We start from the raw sequence: 25,454 nt of genomic DNA, 5'->3' as shown, positions 1-25,454 counted from the left end.
AAACATAAAAAAAAAAAAAAAAAAAAAATGCAAAAAAAGTAAATTCTAAGGCACAAGAAGTATAGTTTATTTGCACTACCGGTCAAAAGTTTGGAGTCAGTAAGACTTGTAATGTTTTCTCTTCTGTTCATCAAGGCTGCATTTATTTGATCAAAAATACAGAAAAATAAATGTAGCCTTGATGAGCACAAGAAACTCCTGTAAAAAAAATAAAATAAACATTAAAACTCTTTCTGATCCCAAACTTTTGTAATGTATATAGTTTATATATAAACACACACACTCATCTATTGTTTTAATGTATATACTTAATAAACTGTTATATAACATTAAATGAAAAAACTGATAATATTAAAATATATGTATACAGTATTTTTACATATTTATTTTTGAAATATATATATATATATATATATATATATATATATATATATATATATATATATACACACACACACACACACACACACACACACACATTTAAAATGTAATATCATAATAACTATATGTCCACAAAGTCTCCCAAAGTTTTCCTGAACATGGCACAGGCCAAGGAGAACTTGCAAAATTCAAGGTAATGTGGTTTCAACTTCCTGTGATAATTGCATTTTATAAACTAAATCTGCTTTGACATCTTCCTACAGATGGTTAAACGCATCGCCTTTGCAAGCAGTGTTAAACATGGACTTTAACTGCAGCACTCCCACTGCGGATGAACTTTGACCTTACCCGATGACTTATCACTGAAAGTAAAATGTTATTACTACAATAAAACAGTCTAAACAATCTCACGCTGGACTAAAAGGGGTGTTAGGACAGAATGGTTTACTCTAGAACAATACTTTTGCTATGTTCAGACCATTTAATTTGTGAGCAATAAGAAAGACATCAGAAGCATGACAACGAACATGAGACATTGCTCCCTCAAACGTTATCTAGTTACTGGTGCTGTGGAATAAACATCACACAGAAATGCACAGAGCTAAAATGTAAAACTCTCTAAACATTTGAACAAACTCACAAGAAAAGATATCAAACACGACACACGCATCTAAACATCACACACAACTCTGTATATCACATTCTGTGCATCCAAACACAGAAACACTGATGGAGAATGGAGAAAGAGGGCATTTATAAATTTGAAATTAAGATCCATTTCAAAACATCTGATCACAAGTGATTAGCAGTGGGTAAAGTTTTAAATAGGGGCCAAAGTGTTTTATGATTACTGAATCCACATTCACACTGCAATTCACAAGCAAATGCTGCACAAAGACTGTGGACCAGAGGAAAGAACAAACCCTGCAGATCTCCTATATATAGATTCAACAGGCTGTCAGAGTAAGACTTCAGTAATTCTGCAGGGGTTTGTAGGTCACAGCTGCACTGGCAAAACACACTGCTTGTACAGCTACAAGCTTCTGGGCAAAGCTTGTTTATCTGATCGGCTCCATTCTGCTGAAAAACATCCATCTGTGCTCTGACCTGCTGCAGACCTCCGATGTCTAGCACTTCAGACTGATCTCAGAATGAGATCATGACTTACAGTGATAGTTCACCCAGTAATTAAAATGTTGTCATCATTTACTCACCCTCATTTTATTCCAAACCTCTAAGATTTTCTTTCTTTTCATGTTGGGCAGAATGTGGTATGTTTTTTGCAATTCGTTGAAAGTGAAAGGTGACCAATGGCTTTCAAGACAAATATCTGTGAGGAATAGTCTTTTTTTACTGAAAATTTCATTTGTGTGATTCGATGTGCGCATATTCAGAATGGGTTAACAATCAGTTACAAATCATGGTGTACTGATCACTGCCTGCATTACTGATGTCAAACCTGCAATGCCATGTCTTGTCATGCACTATTTTAAAATATGCAAACATAAATGAGATTTGAAAGTGAATAATGACCTGGCGGCATGAAATGGAAACTATCCATGAAATGGGTTTCATTTATTCACCTCATAAATTTTAATAAAACTGCAATAACTGAATTTTTCATTAAAGCATCTCTGGACTCACTGATGACATATACCAGACTTCTCTCATCATTCAGTCTGCTTAAACCCCACTTCTTCTTACAACCCAACTGCAAGATTGCATTCAGATCTGCCTCCATCCATTCAGCAACCAGTGGACTGAACCAAGTCCCCATCCTACATTTTTTATTTTCGATAATCCATTTTACTTGCTTTATTTTCAGGTACAATAGGTGTATTTAGCAGGAACATTCAAAAACTGAATGAACAAATATAAACATAAAACACTATATAAACTGATTCCTGAAGCAACTGTATTAAATTTCTTCATTCAAGACCAGTGATTGGTTTTTCTCTTTGTGTTTTGTTGTTTTATTAACGTTAAAAGAATAGTTCACCCAAAAATAAAAATTCTGTCAGCTGTCTGTCAATTCTGTCATAATTTTTTATTTTAAAGGTCCCATGACATGGATAATTTCCTTTTCTTTAAATGCTTTTTAATGTTTCCTTAGGTGTACTTATATTGTTAGTATGATTTTTAGATTTAAAATTTAGAAATAAAAAAGCATTTTTTAGATCCTGATATTAGCCCTCTGGCTTGAATGCTCTGTTTGAAGGGGCGTGTCTGCTGTGAGACTCCGAGTAAACTACAACTGTTGTGATTGGCTGACATCTTTGCATTCAAAATGCGTATTACATGTGGAACCCCTCTCAAATATATATATATATATATATATATATATATATATATATATATATACTATAACGGCTGTCGAGATTAACAAATCGTGGATTTGTTGATTATATAATTATTTTTGCGATCTTTTCCCATCACATGAAAGGCTGCAGTGATGAGCACTGAGTAGACAGAGTCTGTTTATCGCGTGAATGCAGTGATCTCGTCATTATTGCAACACGTTTTCTCTCACAAAATGCTTTCACCACAGCTAACAGCAAACACATGAATACAGTAAGAGCTCCGTTGTGCAGCATAACAGCGTCATTCATTGTAACGGCAGTTTGGGCAAGTGTGCAGATATACTAGCGATGTGTAACAGCTCCGGAAAAAAAGGGAGCATTCTTTGATCGCTCTCTGTAGTTAAATCACAATTTAAATAACAGATTTGTTTAATGCTACTAAGAGAAACAACGTGAAGTTGATCGTTTAGTCACTGGCTTGATTCACTGATGCATAAACAGTATTAAACGATTTAGAAAGAAAGTCTGTGTGAACTTGAATGATTAGCTACACATCAGAAATCACTGATCACAGATCAGGCATTAATGAACACTGTTACTCACTGTTTGTGGCTGTGCTGTCGAATCCATATCATAAAAGTCTGTTTGTAACGCCTGTGCTGACATTGCGACTGAATTATGTGTAAGTACTTGGGCGGTCAAAGCAGAGAAAGGGGAGGTAACAATTCTCCTTACAACGTCACAATGAGGAGATTCAAGATCAGCCCGGTTGAGCTTCCATTTTCTCAAAGGCAGAGAAAGATAGCAAAATCTCAATTTACACCAATTTAAATTTCTAGAAACTTGGGCACCATATACAGGCTAGGAGAACTCATATTAATGTTAAAAAACCTCAGAAAGTGAAACTTTAATACCACCATTTACTCACTCAAAAGTGCTTTTAAACCTGAATGAGTTTCTTTCTTCTTCTGAACATAAATGCTATTTTAAGGGATAGGGGAAACTAAACAGTGACTTCCATAGTATTTTTTGTTACTATCAAATTCAATGTGGACCAGCAACTGTTTGGTTACCCATATTCTTCAAAATATATTCTTTTGTGTTCAGCAAAAGAAAGAAATTAATACAGGTTTGGAAATTTAATTTTAGGGTGATCTATGCCTTGACAGTAATGACAGTAAGCTGCATGTTTAATAGGCCTGCTGTCCCTTTAAGACCTGATATTCATAATATAGTAACCGTTTACTTTCATTTTAGACATAATCAACTGAGTCTACATGTAAACCTTGTGTGTTTTGACAGCATTAGCACAAAAGATAACTTAGTTCAATAATCAGGCGCCGTTGGACAAGCTTTAGTGCGTGCGCTTCGGGTGTACAGAAAAAGCACAGGTCAGACCAGTGCGGCAATGAAAAATTTAAAACCACATGCAAATAATGCGATAGTAACTCTACTGCTGAGTTAACACTGCTGTGAATGCATGTGGCGTTGTACAGTATATGACAGAACTGCAGCTGACAGAATGTGCGCTGTAGCACGATACTTTCTTCAAAAGCAGATTGTGGAGAGATTTTTATCATCCACTATCAAAAATCGCCATATTGCACACCCTTAGCCATAACATGAAATAAATTATCTGTCTATAGTTCTGTTACATTGCATCTTTAAATGTAAGTATGTTCCTGACACAAAGCTGTATGGCTTGGGTGTTTTATGTTTTAATCATTTGGACAGCTCCAGGTCACCATCCACTTCCAATATATCGAAAAGAGCAGCGTGAACATCCTGATAAACTTCGCCTTTTTGTGGGTTCATGAAACTAAATATACAGTTTGGATTGACATGAGGTTGAGTAAAGAATGACAGAACTTTTATTTCTAGGTTAACTACCATTTGAATCATCTCCCAGCCCTTAATGAATAAGTGCATGCACAAACTCGCATTACTGTGTGCTCACCTCGAGATCCCGTTGTTGCCTCTTGCGTTTGACTAAGGGAAATAGGGCAGGGCAGACTGTTTCTCGACCGGGTCACGGACTCAAGCTGAGAGGCCCTTCCCAGCAGGGAAGCCGCATCCAACACCTCCCCCTCTTTTGCCTCCAGGTCTGACTTGGAGGTGGTAAGGGGTCTGGAACTTGCTGGTGCCCCCAAATGGTGGGGGTCATTAAGGCAAGCAGTAGTGCTGCTGTCCAGGCTCAAGACCCGGGCATGAGTTTTGGCACTGCCTGTACTTGGAGTGCGTCGTGAAGCTTTGTGTTTGCCCTTTTCCTTGTCTTTCTCCCGTTCCTTTTCCTTGTACTTCTGACCGTGGGTTTGTACACCATTCATTTTGGGCCGTAACGAGGGGCCACGCCGATCCTCTGGAGAGGGGCAGGAGTGGAGTGTGCTGGATGAGGAGTCTGTGCTAAGCTGGTGGGAGGAGTGCAGGCTGGAGGCACAACTAAGTTCACTCTGATCACTGGAGTCTTCTTTCATGAACACTGCAGAGCGAGGCTTTGCCATGCCACGTCCGCAAATGTATTCCCGGTGTCTGCTGGCGTCAAAACTGCTTGCGCGCTGCTTACCATTGCGTCGCCGGCCACTATGGCTAGCGGCAGATGAGGAGGCAGCCCGGTGAACAAGATTGCCTGTTTTGGGACGCATTTTGTCTGGATCTGCCTCCTGGTGCTGGTGGGCAACAGCAGCAGAGACATCTGCACTAGTCCTTGATGCCGCCTCCACAGTTCCTTCCCCCTTTTGGCCCTCTAAGTTTGTGGGTTTGGAAGCATCGCCGACAGGCAATTTGGTAGCAAGTTCATTGGCATGGGGGTTTTTATTAGCCTCCCCCGAGGCCACATTAGAGTTACGTGGGTCGGTATGTCCTGCATTTGCCTTCTCATCCCCAGACAATGACAGTAGACTCTCTACATGTGTGGAGCTTGTCTGCTCGCTGTGCAGGCTGCTCAGAGTACTGTTGGTATCCCGGTCCGTCCCACTGCAGTAGCTTTCGGTGGAGCCACTACTGCGTGTGCTTAAACTCCGCAAACTTTCAGCACTTCGTCCACCTTTTCTTTCCCGACCACCCTGTACACCCTCTGACTGGTACAACCCAGAACCCCCTTCCCCAGCACACCCTCCTTCCCCTGTCTCTCGGGAAACAGATCGTGATACCCTGTGGTGCTCCTTCGGATGATATCTGTGATATTCCGTTCCTGAAGTGCTGGGAGTTCCAGAGTCTGGCTGCTCAGAGCTCTCTGTCGCCTTTTGTGACCTGGAGGCCTCCATTTCGCAGACAGGATCCAGTCCTCCCCGACGAGGTGGAGGGTACAGGCTGAACTCAGGCAGAGAAGGGTCTGGAAAAGCAGATCCAGCAGAACTTGAGGTCCGAGGCAATCCACGAGGTCGAGATGACTCTTTCCGGAAAGACTGTGAGTGAGTGGAAAGATGGGCAGTAATTTCTGTGTCACAAGAGGACAGGGACTGACTAAAAGGGTGAGGAGTGGAGCCATAAAGGTCCTGAGCCAATGAGGTTGATGGCTGCATGGAGGCAAAAGAGTCATTGGAGATGAGACAGAACATCTTTGGGTCTGACATCAAATCTAGAGGGAAAGAGAAATGTAAAAAAAAGTGTATGAAAATTAAAAATGTAAAATGTAATGACTTGCTCTTCCTGTGACTTTCCTTTTTCACTGAAGTCAGTTATGATGCATTTACTTTGGCAAAGATTGAGAGGAGGAGAGTGGGCGCTTTCAATTAATTCCTATGGGAGTCAAGCAACAAGCTTTTGCAATTGATTGTGAGATTGATAGCGGAAAAGAGAAACTGTTGAAAGGGTAAAACATTTCAGAATCATCAACTTTATATAGATGAATGCAGATTGTGCACAGATTTCTGCTGGATTTAGTGTGTAAATCATATTGTTTATGTTTACATATTGCACGCTTTCCAGTTGTTACATATAAGTTAAATATTCATTGTGAATGACGACTTGCAGACCTGGGTTAAGAAAATTATTAAATTGACACTGTATCTTTACTTTGGGCATTCGGAAGAAAAGCTTGAATCTTTCCAAATCTAACTGTGTGCATATATAACTGCTTATACTAGTAGTGTACTGAGAAAAACTAAAACTCATTTCACAACCCAAAGTGGCAGTGTTGTAGTATTTTGAATGTTACTGAGCTAAGTTTTTCCACTGCAATGTTCATGCATTGTTAGGCAGTGAAGGTTTTATGATAAAGTTAATCAATAACCAAATAGCCACTTTTTAATCACTGGATCACTGATTATCCAGCATTACAGTCCAAAATTTAAAAACAAGCCTGAGACCCCGTTGTGCTCCATTTAGCAGTTTTTGAATTCAAAAACATGTTTAAACTGCTTAAAGAAATCAGGATCAAGTCAAAATGTAGTCCTGTACATCCCTAATAAACACACAGTTTGCTGAGCACTAATGCAGTGTTAATAACCGATACAGTCATCTGCCAAAATCATTTGACCTACATACCCAAGAATCCATTCAGCACACTGTCCAAACACCACACTGTCCATAAGGTCTTTTGATTAAGTGCTTTAGAAAGGTGTGCAGTGCTGACATTACCTCTGTGTGTCATCTCATTATTCTCAAAAAGCTTTTATAGTGATCACAAACTTCTGGTTTGGAGAGACAGACATCCATTTTCATGTTAGTAAAATGAAACACTTTGCAGTTGAATAAAATTGTGGTCAGTAAGAATACGAGCCTAACCGACCAGTTCTCAGTTCTGCTAAGGACATGAAGACATATGTTCTAGTGCATTTGTAAATGAGAAACTTTCCCAAACCACCAAAGCACCTTGTGAGCCAGTAAAAAAAACACACACACACACACACACACACACAAAAATTGCCCATTTTCATTGCCATTAAAGTGAATGGAGAAACTGATTCCTGATGTTAATATCTTTTAAATCTATTCTATAAAAAAAGGATTTGACATGCATCAGGGTCTGTCTGGATGTTACATTAAAAAAAAATTATAATAATAATTTAGAATGGCACGAGGTTGCATAAACAATGACAGCATTTTCATTTTTGTGTGAACTATTTGTTAAAGAGAGATCAGTTGTGAACTTTTAGAGTTTTTAGAGCCTAATTTGCATTGCATTATATTATGGCTGATGGCAATTAAGATTCACACCTTGGTCCTGACTGCAAGTCAAACTGATATCATCGGGAGCCTTTCCAACACCTGCCCCTGAAAACACAGAGAGAGAAACAGAAGGTCAAGTTTTATAACTTATTCATTAACCTAACACATCCGCCCCCTCTCTCACACTCTCTCTCCTGCTCACCTTTGCAACTTTATTCAAACACATCCCTGACCTGGCCCTTGTCCGCAGTACTGCAGGTCTTCTGACATATCACTACTGTCTGCAGAAAACCTCTTCTCTTAGATCCTAAACACTTCTATTTATGGCTACAGTAAACCTGGTTCACAACACAGTGTCCTCTTTGTTTTTTAACAACTCAAAAAAAGTCGTACAACTATTACTGTACACTAAAGAATACCCTGTAATGTTCCTGCTGCTGTTATTTGACTCATCTTGTATATGCACACAGTTAATCAAGAGTGATCAAGAAACAGAAGATTAGTAATTTGTGTAAATGCAGGTAAATAATGTCAGAATTTTCCAGTTTCAACTATTCCTTAATTTTGTTGCCAGATACTAATACTGTCAGAAGTTTAAAAAACAAAATCTATGTCTCACGTTTGGTTGTGACAGAGCCTCCATGGGATGTTGTCTGTAGGGAAAGAAAGACAGATGAGATCAATGAAACAAGCTCCGATGAGTCATTTACATGAGATCATGACGTTTCTAACTTCCCATCACTGATACTAATTTAGCAGACTTGCACAAAAACACATCACAGTCATTTAATCACATGACATGACATTCAGCTTGAGATTCCTCTCTATGATTTCATTATTCAACCAACAGTTTCTGACCCAACACACACACAGACAGACTGCTTGTCTGGGACAAGCAGTACTATAATTCTGGGTACACACCAAAAGATTTTTTACATCTTTTAAGGTTTTTTTAAAATGTGATAGACCAAAAACAGGATAAAAAATCCTAGATTTAACCGTTTGCTCCTATAGTGTGTGGTGTGCCATGATGTGACAAAGACAGCACACGAACAGATTTTCAACCAGAGTCTCGACTGTGAACACAGGAAATATCGCAAGACTTCAGAATAAGCATTGCAGACTATTCGCGATCAGGGCTGCTCCGATGTTCTTTCGATCAAGTTAGGACACTCTTAACACATCTCACACCAAGGGTAAATCTGATAATACTCTATAGAACCATCAAGATAATCAGGACATAGCTAGGATTGTCGGAATGGGGGAAATCGGCCCAAATTCAGCTCGATTATCTTTTGGTGTGTACCCAGCATAAGCCAGAACATAACACCCTTGAGGTTTCACCAATTAAACTTCAGCGAAAGGCAAAGATTCTGACTGAAGGGCTGAACTCAAACAGACAAATACTCTAAACCAGGACAGCTTTATTTAGCTAATAACACTAATATTCACAAATGTTACAACCCAATCAGTGCGGGTATATGCAAAAAGTAGTACATAATAATAGGTATGTGAAATATAAAAAATATATATAAGTTAATATAAATATATATAATATATAAAATAGTTGAATATTATAAACATTGTGTAATTAAAATATTTATAAAAAATATATTATTTATATTCATTACACTGTAAAAAATAAGTGTAATTTTAACTGTAAAATTTTGTAAAAACGCTACGGAAAAAAACTGATAATAGGTTAACAGTAAGTTCCCGTACTATATACAGGGAAAAACTGTAAAAGATCTAACAAAGCATTTAATGTAAATTTACAGTAAAATTATGTTAATTATACAGCTTTTAGAAGTAAAAAAAGAACAAATCAATGTATAATTTACAGTCTAAAACTGTAAACTGATATTCCCAGAATTCCCTGCGTGACACTCCACGTTTGAAAGTATTTTGTTTAAATAATCATGTTTTTAAATAGTTCTTGTTATCAGTTATGTACATTTGAGCTTTATGTTACATCTTCTGTTGCTTAATGAAAGTTTTCTGCATTATTTAAGTATCACGTGTGTTACCATGATGGTGTTTTGTGTTTCCATAAATGTGCACCTTCTATATGTTAATATATACTTCTGCTTGTGGTGAAGCTACTTGTGATGAGCTTTGATACTTCATGTGGCTTTCTCTTATACAGTACCATCTTTATTATTATGGTGGTTGTCAGTATTTTCAAGGTACAAAACAGATTTAATTTTGTGTGTTGTTGAATTTACTGGTTTATATTCACATTTTCTTGTTTGTAAATTACAGCTTTATATTGTAAAATTAACAGTTTTTGACGTAAATGTGTTTACAGTTTTCTGTATTTTTACAAAATTATTCTGGCAACCACAGCTGCCAAAAAGTTTTTGTAAAAACAACAAGAAATTTTTTACAGTGTACCATACTAAAATTATATTAAATGTAATGTTAGAATCAGTGTTGGGTAAGTTACTCTAACAAAGTAATTAATTGCTAACTACTAATAACATCTTCAACAGTGTAATTATATTACTTTACTAAAGTATCGCAAATACTAATTTCTAATACTACAATCTCATATCAGCCTTGACCAGTTTTAAAGTACAAGGATTGACATGAAACGTTTTTTTTAATGCTTTCAAATAAATAATATAAAATTGCATTAATTATTTTTGAACTGTCCAATATATTTAAAGGGAGGTTACATCAAAAACATATATTTCAACATTAGATGTTAAACTTCGATGTTAAATCCACTAATGTTTTCTACAGAATTGCATTTAATGCAATAACATCAGAACTAACAGAAACAAAATTACTTTTACTTAATTATAGTAATTAATTACTTAGTAATACATTATCCCAACTCTGTTTAAAATGAACAATGCAATTTATAATAAATGTTCTCATTAGCAATTTCAGATGTTCTAGAAAATAAGATTTTTTACATTCAAGGTAACTAACTATTTCTGGGACAAAACAATTATTTCAGTCTTGTCTAATTGTGAAGAAAAGAAGTATTATTGTTAGATTCGAATTTATGGTCCCATTTGTAGCTAGTCCTCATCTGTTAGCATAATTGTTGTGACCTCCAAAAACATTTTTCACTGTGGTGGTACTGGTATATTGGAGTGGTAATGAATTTCTGTGAACTATATCACATTTTAGGAAAGATTTGGTTAATTAATCAAATCAGGTTATAAAGCACACACAAACACACCTGATGGTTGGAGTCCATTCCTACGTAAGAGTTTCGTGAACTGCAGTCGACCGGTGGCGTCTCCTCCCGTGCAAAATCAGACATCTCCATTCCACCCCCTGGATCCCTGCACACACACACACACACACACAAGGTTAGTTACCTAGCAACACTAACAGAGGAACAGCCCAAAGGGTTCAAGAGAGTTACCAATGTCATTTATGATCAAACTAGCAAAGCAGCTCAGGCATCGACAGAGAGATCATTTCTAGCGTCTCTCTATCTAATGTCTGCCACCCATTAGACAGAGATCCACCCATCCTCCCTATGGGAGATTATACCATTTTTTATATTTTTAGGAGGTTTATTTCGCTTGGCCCCCCCAAATGATAAAATGTTGTGGTGAATGGTAATCCCACGGCTAGAAATGGGCGGTTCATTAATTTCATTCAGGACGTCTCTGGAACAATTGGGAACACATGAGCTCTTCATATCAAGGGTCTGAAGCAGAAATATCATATATTTCCTCAATTACTGCTGACCATGTACAGACCTGGACAACCAGGAATGGCCCTGCAGATGTGAGTACATTTAAGACTCTCCATTTCTCTTTTACATATAGATAAGATTGCAAGAAAAAAAAGCCATGTGTTGTGGTCTAATAGATGAAGAGTTGTTGATGTCTTAATAAAAACTTTGCTAAAGTGCTTAATTCATTGATTTGAGCTACAGTGTTTAATGTGCTCTGACTCTGTCAGCAATGCTTGTTCTCGTAGAAAATGTGCAACCTAGCAATTATCTCACCTCTGAAAGTTTGCAGACTGTTTCTGACTCCTCTGAGTGAATGAGCAAAAGTATCAGCCCGTGTGTGTTGGTTTGTGATGCTCTATTTCAGTTCTCCTGATTAACACACCCATTTCCCTCCTCCCTTTTTCTCTGTCTCAGCGGGTGATGAATAGATCCAGCATGACAGCAGATTAGTTCTCAGAAACATCCCTACCGCTGAGCAACAGCACTGTCCCTTTATTCAGAGCTTTACCGAGCGGAACCAGAACCTTTCTGAGCAGAATCAGAATCTTTCCTGTGAAGATTCTAAACGTGAGATGATTTAAAAAGCTTTTCTTAAATTGAATCCTGAGCAAAAATCGGAACGTTTTCTGAGAAGATTCACAATGTGTCTTGGGATGATTCAGACTATGAGACGATTCAAACCTGTGTCTGAGCCAAAATCAGTGCCTTCCTAGGTTAAATCAAATCTGTTTATACAATATAAAAAATATTAACCTGTGCAGTGACTCTTTGGCTTATAACCGCTTTGGCTTATAAGAGAAACCCGTGATTCTTACCCAGGCCCGTTTGAGTCTTCCTGCCGGGTGCTGGTACCCTCACGTTGGCGCTCTGCCCCCTGGCCCCGTCCCACGCTTCCTTTGGCCCGCAGCTCCACCACCTCCCCTTCATCCAACGCAGTGTGCAGGCGATAATTCACTGCCTTCAGCAGTGCAAACATTCCTGCTATCACCCCGCAATAGATACCCACAATCACCAATGTGGGGGGCAATGCCTACAGAAAAAGAGAGACACAGCAGGAGATTTCAAATGAGTTGAGGTAAAAAGCATTTTTGTGATTTTGAACAAATATATATTTTTTACGTTTAAAGAAAATAACACTTTCATTCAGCAAAGAATGTATTAAATTGATAGTGATGTCAGACTTCCTCTGTCAAGTTCTTTTGAACTTTAAAATAACCCTGAAAAAAAGAAAATGCATCACAGCTTCCACAACAATATTAATCAGCATAACACATTTCAATATTACTGATAATAATAAAAAGATGTTTCTTCAGCAACAAATCAGCAAATCAGAATGATTTTTGAGGGATCATAGGACACTGAAGACTAGAGTAACCGCTGCTGAAAATTCAGCTTACTCCTTACAGAAATAATATATATTTTTAAATATAATAAAACAGAAAGCAGTTATTTAAACTTGTAAAAACAAAATTCTCTGGTTTTCACTGTATAAAATGCAGCCTTGGTGGCCAGAAAAGTCCTCTTTAAAAACATGAAAAAACCTTACCGACATAGACCTGCTCAGATACCTCACCCACAGAAAGAGCATGGCTAAAATTAATACAGAGCATTGTCTATTACAAGTATCTTCTTAAAAATAGACTGCAAACTGGAGTATAATGTTACATGGTCAAGGATTTCAATATGATGAAGGAGAGCGCAAGAGTTGTTATGACAAAGATGGAATCTGTACAGTTTTTCCTGCATTTTTTGTAATGGTTTTGGTGTGAAATATGTTGAATTACTTTAAATATGGTAAACTGTGTCTACAACTACACTTTGGTGGCTGAAAGCATAATAAAAATGAGCTGATATGCGTTATAAACAAAGCCACAGTGGGATGGTGGGAAGGTTTTGACAACTATGTTTCCATGTTAAAATCTTTAACATTTGGAAGGAAATGCAGGAAGAGAGTAGAAAACAAGCCATTTTGGTACATTTGGGGTCAGTATTATTCGTTTTAAATAATTCAGCAAAAACCATTCACTGTAAAAAACTGAACGAGCTATTTACTTAAAAATTTATGGTAACAATATTACACATAACACTTTTGAGTAGTTTTTCCAGGATTTAATTTTAATGGAATCACATGAAATCTCCTAAACTAATTAATCTATGACACAATGAATTTAATATAAATAGTGAAATGTGCTCATTTATTTTATGCTGATTCTCAAAAAGATTTTGAGTGAGGTCGTATTTGATGTCAAGTTTTTTTGTACATTTAAAAGACTGTATACAGCTAAACAAATCAAGTGGGAAAATATTGCACTAGCACTAGCAAAGCTACTGCACGTTGATCAAGGCTTAATGCTTTAGAGTAGTATCCATAACCATAAGCTCTACTCTTCTGCACAATGGTAATGATTACACTAAGCAATGGAAACTACTGTGTAACAGAAACTCTTTCAAATGTCAAACATAACTGAACATTAATCATTAATAGAAGTTTCCCTTCACTAAAAACACATAAAATAACATTTAATTAAAAAATCTTATCTACATATCCAGCCATATACAAAACATGCTGGGAACTAACAATCACCTCCAAGGAGGAAAACACATCTCTTGTTTTTATTGGTAAAAAGTCCTCAATATTTTCTCTACAACACTGAATCACAGTTTCTTTAATTAAATATACACAATATTTTTGATTATCATCTTCATTTTTTTTAATTAAAAGTACACCTTTTTTCAGTAAAGACAATTATAATGTAAAAAATATATATTTACAGAAATGTATCCTGGTTTCCACATCATTATTTAATCAGCAGATCTATTTTCAACATTCATAACAAGAATGTTTCTTGAGTACTAAATCAGAATATTAGAATGACTTCTGAAAGGATCATGTGACACTGAAGACTGAAGTAATGATGCTGAAAATTCAGCTAAATTTTATGGGACTACGCCACCTTTACTTACATAAAGTTTTTTTGTAGTGGAAAAGGGTTTTTGAGATTATTAGTATTATTGTATTTTATTAACTATTGATTAAAAAGTTCTTTTTTAAAGCCAAAATGTGTCTTCTATGGCAGGGTCAGTGTGTTAATGTATGGTAAAGTTCTTTATTCTGTGTATTTCTTTCTAAACAAGAGAAGTCAAACAGTTTGGCCCACTACAATTCTTTAAAATAACTTATTTTGTGTTCCACAAGTCAGTCAGTCATACAGTTTTGAGAAGACATGAGGGTCAATTCTGACAGAATATTCATATTCATATTTGTGTGAACTATCCTTTTAAAGCAGACAGAGACCAAACACAGACCAAACCGCATGACAGCAGGTCTGAAACACCCAACTCTGCTGAAAAACCAAATCAAAACCACAACAAATACCCGTCAAACCAGAACAGAACTGATTCAGCGGTTTGACCCTCATCGCTGTCAAGGACTCCACACCTTTGGAACAACACATTTCCACGACTCTTCCAATTGTTTGCGAACACTGGAAATTCTGTTTTTTTCAGAATACTACATTAGCAGAAATTCCATTCACATAAAACAATGGATAAGCAATGAACTATCACAGACCTGAGCATAACCAGAAAACACACACGTCATATAAATTTCCTTGACCTTCTCAGATCTGCAAATCACATTTCTAAAATTCACTGATATTTCTGGGTTTTCCTTGACCACGGAAACACCGTGGGGGGGGAGATGAAGAGAAATACAGCCTGTGTGTGTACTGGAAACAGAGAGATGAGCTAGAGAGAAACAGAGGGGGATGGAGAGGCAGATGAAGAATGAGGAAAGAACAGACAGATAAAGACGGGCTGATAACGACTAAAGGATGGAGAGAAGAAAACACCGACGGCTGCGTCTCTCACCATGTACAGCGTGAACGGGAGGCAGAGCAGCAGCAGCCACAGGTAAAGGTGAAGCGCGTTCACGAAGGTGTTCTGGTGGGGGTCGTAGTACCATCCTCCCGTCACCGACGCCCACACGCCCTGCCGCAGGATCTGGAGGGTCTGCGACCCCATATTTACCCCCTGTCCCCCCTCTAACCGTCTCGGCGCAGGAGATACTGCGCTGGCCCGTCAAGACCCGTCGCAGCCATCTTCTTCTCTGTGGTCCTCCAGCGCTGCGCTTCCCGTCCCATCGTGCTATGCGCGCACCCGCCAGCTCGCGTACAGCTCGCGCAGAGAGTGGCGCTGCGAGTGCTAGAGATGCGTTATTTTGCAGCGCCCCCGCGTGACGAACGCGAGTATCGACGAACAAAAACATCTGGGGCGATACTGTGATTTTTTTTATTATTTTTTTTTTTTGCAACCTGTTTACTTAAATACATTATTTAATAAATAAGCCAATCCCTCTCGAGATTCCTTTAGTCCATTTGATTGTACACGAATAAATATCGTGGAAACGTTTAAAAAGAAGTGAATATATCCCGTTATGTATGTTATGTTTACTGTAAGCATGATTACCGTGCGCATCCAGTTGCAATAAATTAGGTCAGGTCTGGCAGTATTTGAGTTGAGCTAATTTTTACAGTTATATGAAGAAAAAAACGAAATTCTCTTCAGAACATTTCTGCTGGCTATGAATATGTTTTAGTGCACTAAAGAGAGTTCACATTCACGAAGCAGAGCAAGAGATGCTCGTACCCATATGAACACAAGAGGGCGCTGTCTTATCTTTATCGGAAACCATTACACGCAATCAAATAGACATTTTTTTTATTGAATCACTCACAAAGGACATATATGAACATTTTAATCAGAAAAAAAAACAACAACAACCCGTTACAGGTATTGAATTATAATTTTTTTTTTACTTTGAGTGACAGAATTGTATAATATTACAACTCAGTAACACTGAAATATAGAAAATAACGTGATACAGACACATTTCTGTTCCCTTATTACAAAAAGTATTAAATTATAAAGAAAAGGTCTTTATGTACAATAACCGTAACAGTCCACCCTTGGTTAGCTGGTGCAAAGAACGGTCCACATAAGTCCTGCAACATCACAGTTGTTTGTGGCTGGCCAGTATGTGTGTCACTGTAAGCGTGCACGTTTCTCAGGTGGAGGTTTGTTGGGTGTAGTTTGTGGGGCTGGCCGAGCAGGGCCGGGAGGGGCCGGGGGCTTTGTTTCTCGCTCTTCTGGAGGCTTCACGATCTCAACTGGCACTTCAGGTTCTTTCTTTACCTCCACTATGGATATAGAATAAGAGTTTTTTTAATATATATATATATATATATATATATATATATATATTTATATATATATATATATACATAAACCCTTCTCATCAGCACTGAGCGAAGGATACTTCTATTGCCAACAAAGCTTTAACTTTCTTGTCTTCTGTATTAGAGATGAAATTATTTATTCTGCTAAATTTTTTAACGGCTTGTCAAGTCTTCAATCAAACCACATATAAACAGTAATACCAGGCTCATCTCTATAAATTAGAATGTCGTGGAGAAGTTAGTTTATTTTAGTAATTCAACTCAAATTGTGAAACTTGTGTATTTAATAAATTCATTGCACACAGACTGAAGTAGTTTCTTTCTTTTCATTCATGAAGTATTTGGTTCTTTTAATTGTGTTCATTTTGGCTCACATTTAACAAAAACCCACCAATTCACTATCTCAACAAATTAAAATACTTCATGTATTTTACAAAGACCAATGTAAAAAACTATTTTAGTGAATTGTTGGCCTTCTGGAAAGTATGTTCATTTACTTTACATGTACTCAGTACTTGTTAGGGGCTCCTTTAGCTTTAATTACTGCCTCAATTCGGCGTGGCATGGAGGTGATCAGTTTGTGGCACTGCTGAGGTGGTATGGAAGTTGATTAGTTGATTGGCATATTCTAATTTGCTGAGATGGTGGGTTTTTGTTAAATGTGAGCCAAAATCATCACAATTAAAAGAACCAAAGACTTAAACTACTTCAGTCTGTGTGAATTGAATTCATTTAATATACAAGTTTCACAATTTGAGTTGAATTACTGAAATAAATGAACTTTTCCACAACATTATCATTTATTGAGATGCACCTGTATATTATGCTGCTTTTTCAAATATACGAATTACACATGTAATTACATTCAAGTATTTTTTAAATGCCTATATACAGATGAGTTTAATCATTTACAAATTTTCAGCTATAGCATGCAATGAGACGGAGTCAAGTATTTGGGTACCTGGGACAGGCTTCTCTCCTGGTTTGGGCTGAAACAGACATAAAATGAGAATTTAAATGTTGCTCTAATTAGAACAAGATTCATAAACCAGTTAGAAATGTTTCATGTGCATATTAGTAATACCTGATAGAAAGTTGGGGGAAATTTATTGCGCAGGTCCAGTAGCAGCGTGTCAACTCTCTGCCTTTGGAACAAAGAACTCGGCTCCTCTTTCCGCTTAGATTTAGGCTTTACCCTTTCTATAAATACCAAAAACAAAACACAATTTAAGATAGGTACAGTTGTACTTGGTGAATGATGCTTCCTGCTGCTGTGTGTGTGTGTTCTCACCTCTCTCCTCCTGGTCTTTAAAGTGCCACCAGTACCCTTTGGATGGGTGGTACCTGCAGAAGGACATCGACTCATCAAACGCAGACTGAATCCCATGAACCGCTGAGAGCTAGGACACAACAAAACAAACAAAATATTAAATATCATACTGATAGAGGTAGAAGTTAGAGAGATTGTTCTAGGGTTATAACGCACCAATCTGGAACTGATGACTGATCCCAGGTCAGGAGCTTGATACACCACTCCAGCTATGATATAGTAGTCAGCAAGAGGGATAACTGCAGGAAAAGTACAGCAAGGGAAACACATACATGTTTTTATTCTGCAAAGAAATGTAACGGAAGCATATTTAATGTAAAGGCAACAAAAAGGATTCCATTTATTGTGATAAAGAACATTCCTGGTCTTTCAGAATTAAAAAAATTGTATTGCAATAACAATAATAGTAGTAGGTAATACTAAAATGCAAGAATTCACCTAAAATTCTCTTGCAATTCAGTCTCTCAAAGATTTAATGTATAAGCGAAAAAACTTGATGTATTAGTGATGAAAGCATTTGATCTATTAAATCTTCAAATTCATAGTCATAGTCAGCAAACCACATGTAGAAAGCTTGCAAATATGCTAAAACATCATTCTATGTTTAAAATGTTTTGAAATTGCATTATTGTTCTTTTTTTTATTCTCGTGCACTTTGAGAGCAAAATTAAGAGACTGAACCTTTTCAGTGTTCTTTAGTGCTAGTGTCTCATTCCACATTAAACATTTATTAGTATTACTTTTATTAATATGCCTAACAATCAAGCTATCCCGTTGAAACTGTATCAGACAATGTCCTTTGTTTTAAGTATCATGTCAAACTCTACTTGACCTGGACTGACAGTCAACATTACACCTAATACAAAAAAGCATAATCTGAAAATACAATGCAGACCCCAAACAAAAAATATCCTTATTTTACAATATTAAAAGCAAATACATCAACACAGGCAGCAGAAACTCACCTTGTGTTGGTGACTGTCTCTGCTGTTTTCTGATGATGTACAGAATCGGCTCCTGTGCGTGAAGTAAAATATATTCCACACCCACCATCTGACTATACACACAGAAAACACAATTAGACACAAACAACACAGCTCTGCCTGTTTTATCGAAAAATAAATAAATCAGTAGTGAGAGTAAAATAAACACACGTGCATGCTTTATACATCTATTTCAAAAATATAACCGACATGACTAAGAGTATACATCTGATTCATGCATAACAGTTTTAATGGCATAGTGCAGTGCTTACTTGAGGTGATCCAGGGTTAATCTCTGCATTTTCACCACCTCGTTGTTGCAGGTTCGATCATAGAAGGGGTTGCTCCTTTCGGAGAAATAATCCAACACGTTGCTGGGGTTCAGGATGGGCACCCAGCCACTGTCCACCCACGAGATGCCCAGCAAATTGTCTGACCGACACAAAACACAAAACCATATTCAAATGGGGCAAGGAATGAAAAAATAAAATAAAAACATTGTATAAATGCAGATAATTCTGCTCGCCTACTTCTACAACAAACTATAGTGACAATGCAAGAGCAGTAATGGGATTGCCTTATCCTGATAAAGCAAACATTCTGATAAGATGTTTTACATTTATTTTACAGCATTTTAATATGACGAAGAAAGGAAATTAACAGAAATAAAGATAAAACTATTTGTAAAATAATTCGCGAAGTATAAGTACCTCTTAAATCCACCGACGCCATCTTCGCATTCAGACGCAGGCTGATGACGCAATAATCGTCGACACTCTATGACGCTTTACTTTCATTTACTACATATAGCAGCCTACAATAACAAAACAAAACCAATCCAAATTATGAATAAAAAAAACACATTCTATTTTGTTTTACAATTAACATTCAGGATTGAAAAATTCTCATACTGAGGGGCATCCATATCATTTTGTGTGGTTCTTTTTTAATTAAAAAAGATTTGCTGATAGTCTACTTTTCTCACTCTCTTTTGAATATACAAAACAAAATAGTTTTTCTATCTTTTTTTATTTCTTAATGTTTTAATCAACACTTATTTGATTTGCTCCTGTAACCTAGTTTGCTTAAAGTATTGCCTATTTAATATGTTTTATTAGGCTATCATGTCTGCATTGTGTGTGTAAATATGACATTTTATAAATTCAGTCCTTTAATTGCAAGTCTTTAATTCAGTTAAAATCATAGATTAGTCTAAGTTGAATCTGCAAAATAAGAATGATTACCCCTTAGTTAACAGCTAGTCGGCTAATTCTTATGACACAGTCTTAACGTAGCCCCCATGAATAAGATCATATATTAATACTACATCAGTAAGGTCTTGCTATGTTACATGTGTTCATTCACACACACACACAACAATATTATTTTAAAAGAGTGCAGTTAAGACAAAAATAATTATATATTCTTAAAAAGGCATAGTCAACATGACCATGAAAGCAATTTTTTGAATTGCATTTGGACATAATTAAAAATGCATTGGAACATCATCACTACAGAAGAATTCATCAGATGGGACAAATTCCCAAAAAACTCCCTGCAGGCACAATTCTGTAAGAATATCCTATATGAGTGTGGCGCAGTAGAAAACACCACATAATTCCTACAGAGCAAAAATAGGATTAAACTCATAAAAGCCCAGAAAATCACTGACTTTAACATTTTCTAGTTTAAATTAAAATAAAAAAAAATTAAAAATAGAAAGAAAATTCTATCTGTTCCTAAACAGAATTTTCAATTATGTGACTGTGAACAAACAAAAATAAGTAAAGTCCTGACTACTGTGTACAAACTCAGCATGCTTTGCCATAAAGACAGGCGGAGCAAGCTGTGCTCTGTGCTCTAATCATAGAAGCAATTATAACATTTTCCTTTATAATGTACACATATACACTAAGAAAGACAGCATTTTATTAAAACATATTGATCAGGAAATATACTGTAGAATAGGATATAAATAAAAATATATTTAAATAATATCAGCTACCACCCTGCAGTCACATTAAAATTGTATGAGTTAAGCATCTGACATTAGAGCAAACTTTCAATCAGTTGTGATAAAACAGAAGAAAAAAAAATGAAAAACTTAGACAGTAGAGGAAAAGTACTGGATAATAAAGAAAGACACTAATGCCCTTGGTTTTTTCTCAGTCCGATCGAACTATAATATGTGCATGACATGCAAATGTGTTTGTAAGTGAAGAAAATAACAGACTGAGCAAGGCAGAGCTCCCCTCCCAGCACGATTTACCGCAATCACGACACACCCAGACACAACCTCTTATAACACACACACCCAGACACACACACACACACACACACACACCTGTGGGACAAACATGACGTTTATTCCATGAAGCAGATGTTCAAAATGACTTATTAAATAAATAAATGTGGGTAACAATAACTCTATTGCTAGCATAATGAAAGAGAGAAGACCAGCTCTTCTGAATCAAGGGAAGATCAAAAGAAATAGGGATAAACTGTGTTTAAACAGCTGTTTTCAGTGTCCAGCAGCAGCTGTTTTGTGTTTTGGCGACAGAAATCACAGCACACTAAATCGTTTGAGCAAGTGAATACGCGTTTGTTAACGGCTGAGTTGCGCTCAGCTGGATTTCAATGAAAACGGGACCTCGCGCAGGGGGGCTGACAGACCAGTTAGCGCGCACCATCCGTGATGACCGCATTTCTTGAGGGCAGCGCGTGCTGTGGCTTCATGCGCACGCTCACTCCCTTCTGAATCATTTGGTGAGAACAGGACGTACCGATCTCTATCCGTTCCTCCAGACAAGAAAAAAGACAGAGGAGGCGAAAAAGAGGAAAAAAATCACAGAATTGTGTGTTTGAATCAGCCGGGAATCCATCTTTAAAACAGGACCGTGTAGACGTGGTCGTCACGCGGGCATGTAAACGCGCAAAGAGGCAACGAACGGATCTCGGAAACGTGAGTTTTAGAGAATTATCAAATCGGTGGGATGAGTGTGGAGCAGGGCAGATTTGAAGGAATGATTCGTAAGGGAAACGGCGCGATGAGCGTCATTAGCGGCAGCGCGAACTCCACCGTCGTGCAGCTTCCCGGTGGCCGGAGCCGCGGAGACGCGCGCTACCAGCAGCACGCACCCCATCAGAGCGGTTCGATGGTGAAACCCCAAAATGAACCCGCGGACCTGGTGAAACGAGCACTGGACTTCAAGACGCAAGGCACGCAGTGCTACAAGGATAAAAAATACCGCGAGGCCATCGGCAAGTACCACCGCGCGCTGCTGGAAATGAAGGGTCTGTGTCGCGTGCTGGGGGATCCGGACACCAGTAAGTCCCCGTCTGCCGTCCTGACCAGCATCAGCAAGTCCAGCCTGACGGACGAGCAGAAGGGCGCGGTGGAGAACGCGGAGCTGGAGTGCTACAACAGCCTTGCAGGTGGGAACACACATCATGTTTACCACTTTGACCCGAGGATTTTCAATGCACTTAGGTCTGTTTTCTATGTATCCCACCTGTTAAGACTGAATGCAGACCAAAATTTTAAAATAAGCACTGGGTTCCAGTGGCAAACTGCTAGATTTGTCCACCCGATCTTGAAAATGCCTTGAAAGAAAGTGATCTGTGAGAGAATGTCTTAAATTCTGCATGCAGAATGATGTCATGGTTTGTCTGTATTACAGGACCTATACCTACATTTCATTATTAAACTGTAAAAACGTGATTTAGTCATGTAAAAACAAAACAAAAAAAAACATGATATTACAAACTCATATCCTCAAATTTGCATTGGTGTAATTTGTTTTGTCTGTGTTTGTATGTAGCATGTCTGTTGCAGATGGAGCTAGTGAATTATGAACGAGTGAAGGAGTACTGTCTGAAGGTTTTGAGAAAGGAGGGTGAGAATTTTAAAGCCCTGTATCGCTCCGGTGTGGCATATTATCATCTGGGAGACTTCAACAAAGCCCTGCACTACCTAAAAGAGTCACACAAACAGCAGCCCACAGGTCAGTCAAATCAAACTCTCACACATACATCAGCGTTTCTCAAACTGGGGTTCATGGACCTCTGGAAGTCTGTCTCAAATCGTTAAATCTCACTACTAAACCAAAAGCCATTAGAGTGCAACACCAAACACAACATTTTCCAGTGGCCCTGGTTCCATAATGTATTTGCTGACAAGTTAATAATAAATCATCACTAACTGAAATGATTTATATTTCACTACACTTCCTCCACACACTTTCTCAGTTAAATCAGCTGTTTCCTCTTTGTCCATGCATGTGGAACAGACACAAATGTCATCCGCTACATCCAACTCACGGAAATGAAGATTCGACGAAATGCCCAGAGAGAGAAATCAGAAGTTCCATAAAAACAGCTCCCGCTCGAAAAGCTTTCCACTGCGGACACCCCACACTTCCCTCATCACACTCTCTGTGGACGAGGTTCGGCATTTCATGGAAGACTTTATTCCAGTGCAGCTCAACACACCTGTCTCAGTCCTGTCAGAAACAGTCTGGCTAAGACTGAAGAGCTGAATCAGGTGTGCTGTGCCCTGCAGTAGACTGTGGAGAACAGGGATGGAGGCCACCAGAGATCTCAATGGCATTTGGTATGCTTTTTGAAGTAAAGTAGTGCTGTCAAAATGTTTGCTTTTGTTCCTCAATTAAAAACCGATGTAGGTCTCTTAAGGTGGTTGGGGTCTGAATATGTGCTCCACAGAACACCCTCAGATCATTTTGTGGCTGGTGAAATACATGTACTGTACATATTCCTGCATTTTCGTTCGCATATTGTTTCCAGATCATGACAAAGATGTTTTATTAGAGATTCTGCTTGAGTTTTGCTAGAAACACCTGAAGCTTCTTCATTTGAAGTGCAGTTAAGAGAAAACGATGCCAATCATATACAACCTACTCTTCACTTAACACCCACATTCAAATCGCAGTGGGAAAGATCTCACACGCACAGAGTGGGCGTAAGTGTACAAACATACACACATACACACAGTGGACATGAGTGTAAGCATGTGAATAAAACACAGTCTGACACACATATACAAAAGCATGGAGTACAATAAACTGTAGTCATTTTTATATTTAGGAGTGTGTGTTTTTGTTCATGCTGGCTGATTTATCTCTGATTCTTACTGAGAGTGAGAACAGAGAAGGGAGTTTTTATATATTTCCACTGTTCCCAACTGTTTATTATGGGTTTTACTTGCAGCTAAACAGCAGGTTTACAAAACAGTCCAATTCAGCGCTCCATTCTGGTTGCTATGGTGAGGTTGCACAGAAATCATTCTTGGAGACAGATGGGGATGGTGTCCTAGACATGCTCGCTTAGACAGATCTGTGTAAAACAGAAGAATGAAATTTTAATCTGTTGAATGTTTAAATTACATTAAATTGCTGATGAAGTATTTCGTATTGCAGTGATGAGAGCCAGTGAAGCTGTATTGCTACAGAGCAATAATCTCACACTAAATAAGTCCCACATATCTATAATTATTATCTATAATTAACAGTACATTGATTGTTTTTTTAACAGTTTATTTGTGCTATGCATTTAACCCATAAAAGTGCACACACACAGCAGTGAGTAGTGAACACACATACACACACACACAGAGAGAGCAGTGGCCAGCCATGTGCTGTGGCACGCAGGGAGCAGTTTGGGGGCCTTGCACTCGTCATTCACTCCCCCCACCTACAATCCTACAATCCATTCACATCCCCCTCCTACAATCTTTGGGTTACATGTCCGACTCTAACCATCAGGCCACGACTGACCCCAGAATGCCCAGAACAGAAATCTGAACACTAAATAAACCCAGGTTCAAAATGTTTATTTTTTTATTTTTTAAATTCTTGTTTTATATAATATATATTTTGATCCCTTCCATAAATCAGAAAATACTGTCCACTGCCACAAAATAAATTCAACATTTTGATGAATTATAAATAAATAACAAACTTTAGAATATAGTTGTTGTTGTTGTTTTTTAAATGGGAAGGTTTGGTGTACGTAAGTGAAGGGGAGAAGAGATTTCTGGCTCGGTGCATGAAAAAAATTTTTTTTTTAAGAAAATCTTTTAAAATACATTACTGTAATCTACAGATTCAAACAGATAAAGTAATAAAACAAACACTTAAATGTGTATTTTTGGATGTTTTCCATTTACTAGTTTTAAACGAGACTAGTGCATGGAAAAATAATGGGGTTGTCTTTTCTTAATGCTTATGTTAAGTGAAACAGAGAATGCATTTAGTCTAGTCTCATTCACCTGCTGTGATGATTATAATAATATGTGTAAATCATCCTCTAGTACTCTACCCCAAGACAGTCAGTCACAAAACACCACATCTCAGCATTTCAGGGCTTTAATTCAGCTCTTACACAAGTCTAATG

General features: G+C 37.7%; 3 protein-coding genes across 4 annotated transcripts in view; 1 reads left to right on the top strand and 2 right to left on the bottom strand.

Annotated features, from left to right (window-relative positions):
- Positions 1-15,649, bottom strand: part of LOC113112493 (pecanex-like protein 1) — a 36,171-nt gene extending 20,522 nt beyond the window's left edge. Inside the window, exons 1-6 of one of the 2 annotated variants that reach the window (XM_026278123.1) lie at positions 15,364-15,649; positions 12,309-12,523; positions 10,984-11,089; positions 8,410-8,443; positions 7,839-7,895; positions 4,639-6,258 (exon numbers count right to left, since the gene is read on the bottom strand). In XM_026278123.1, the coding sequence (XP_026133908.1) occupies positions 4,639-6,258; positions 7,839-7,895; positions 8,410-8,443; positions 10,984-11,089; positions 12,309-12,523; positions 15,364-15,516 (2,185 nt within the window). In that variant the 5' untranslated portion in view covers positions 15,517-15,649. The remainder of the gene's footprint in view (positions 1-4,638; positions 6,259-7,838; positions 7,896-8,409; positions 8,444-10,983; positions 11,090-12,308; positions 12,524-15,363) is intronic. The other variant, XM_026278122.1, reaches the window with a different exon arrangement.
- A 629-nt stretch (positions 15,650-16,278) lies between these two features.
- On the bottom strand, positions 16,279-19,838 carry LOC113112494 (mediator of RNA polymerase II transcription subunit 6-like). The gene is made up of 8 exons (XM_026278124.1): positions 19,754-19,838; positions 19,316-19,475; positions 19,026-19,117; positions 18,217-18,299; positions 18,022-18,130; positions 17,815-17,930; positions 17,692-17,719; positions 16,279-16,691 (listed from the first exon to the last, which is right to left on the bottom strand). The coding sequence occupies exons 1-8, from the start codon at positions 19,773-19,775 to the stop codon at positions 16,537-16,539; spliced, it is 765 nt and encodes a 254-aa protein (XP_026133909.1). The 5' UTR covers positions 19,776-19,838; the 3' UTR covers positions 16,279-16,536.
- A 1,646-nt stretch (positions 19,839-21,484) lies between these two features.
- LOC113112492 (tetratricopeptide repeat protein 9A-like) lies at positions 21,485-24,141 on the top strand. Its single transcript, XM_026278121.1, has 3 exons — positions 21,485-22,478; positions 22,865-23,047; positions 23,333-24,141. The coding sequence occupies exons 1-3, from the start codon at positions 22,037-22,039 to the stop codon at positions 23,413-23,415; spliced, it is 708 nt and encodes a 235-aa protein (XP_026133906.1). The 5' UTR covers positions 21,485-22,036; the 3' UTR covers positions 23,416-24,141.
- The last annotated feature ends 1,313 nt before the right edge of the window (positions 24,142-25,454 follow it).

This window comes from Carassius auratus, chromosome 13 (genome assembly GCF_003368295.1).
Source record: "Carassius auratus strain Wakin chromosome 13, ASM336829v1, whole genome shotgun sequence".
Lineage (NCBI taxonomy): Eukaryota > Metazoa > Chordata > Actinopteri > Cypriniformes > Cyprinidae > Carassius > Carassius auratus.
This window is presented reverse-complemented; position numbering and strand designations above follow the sequence as displayed.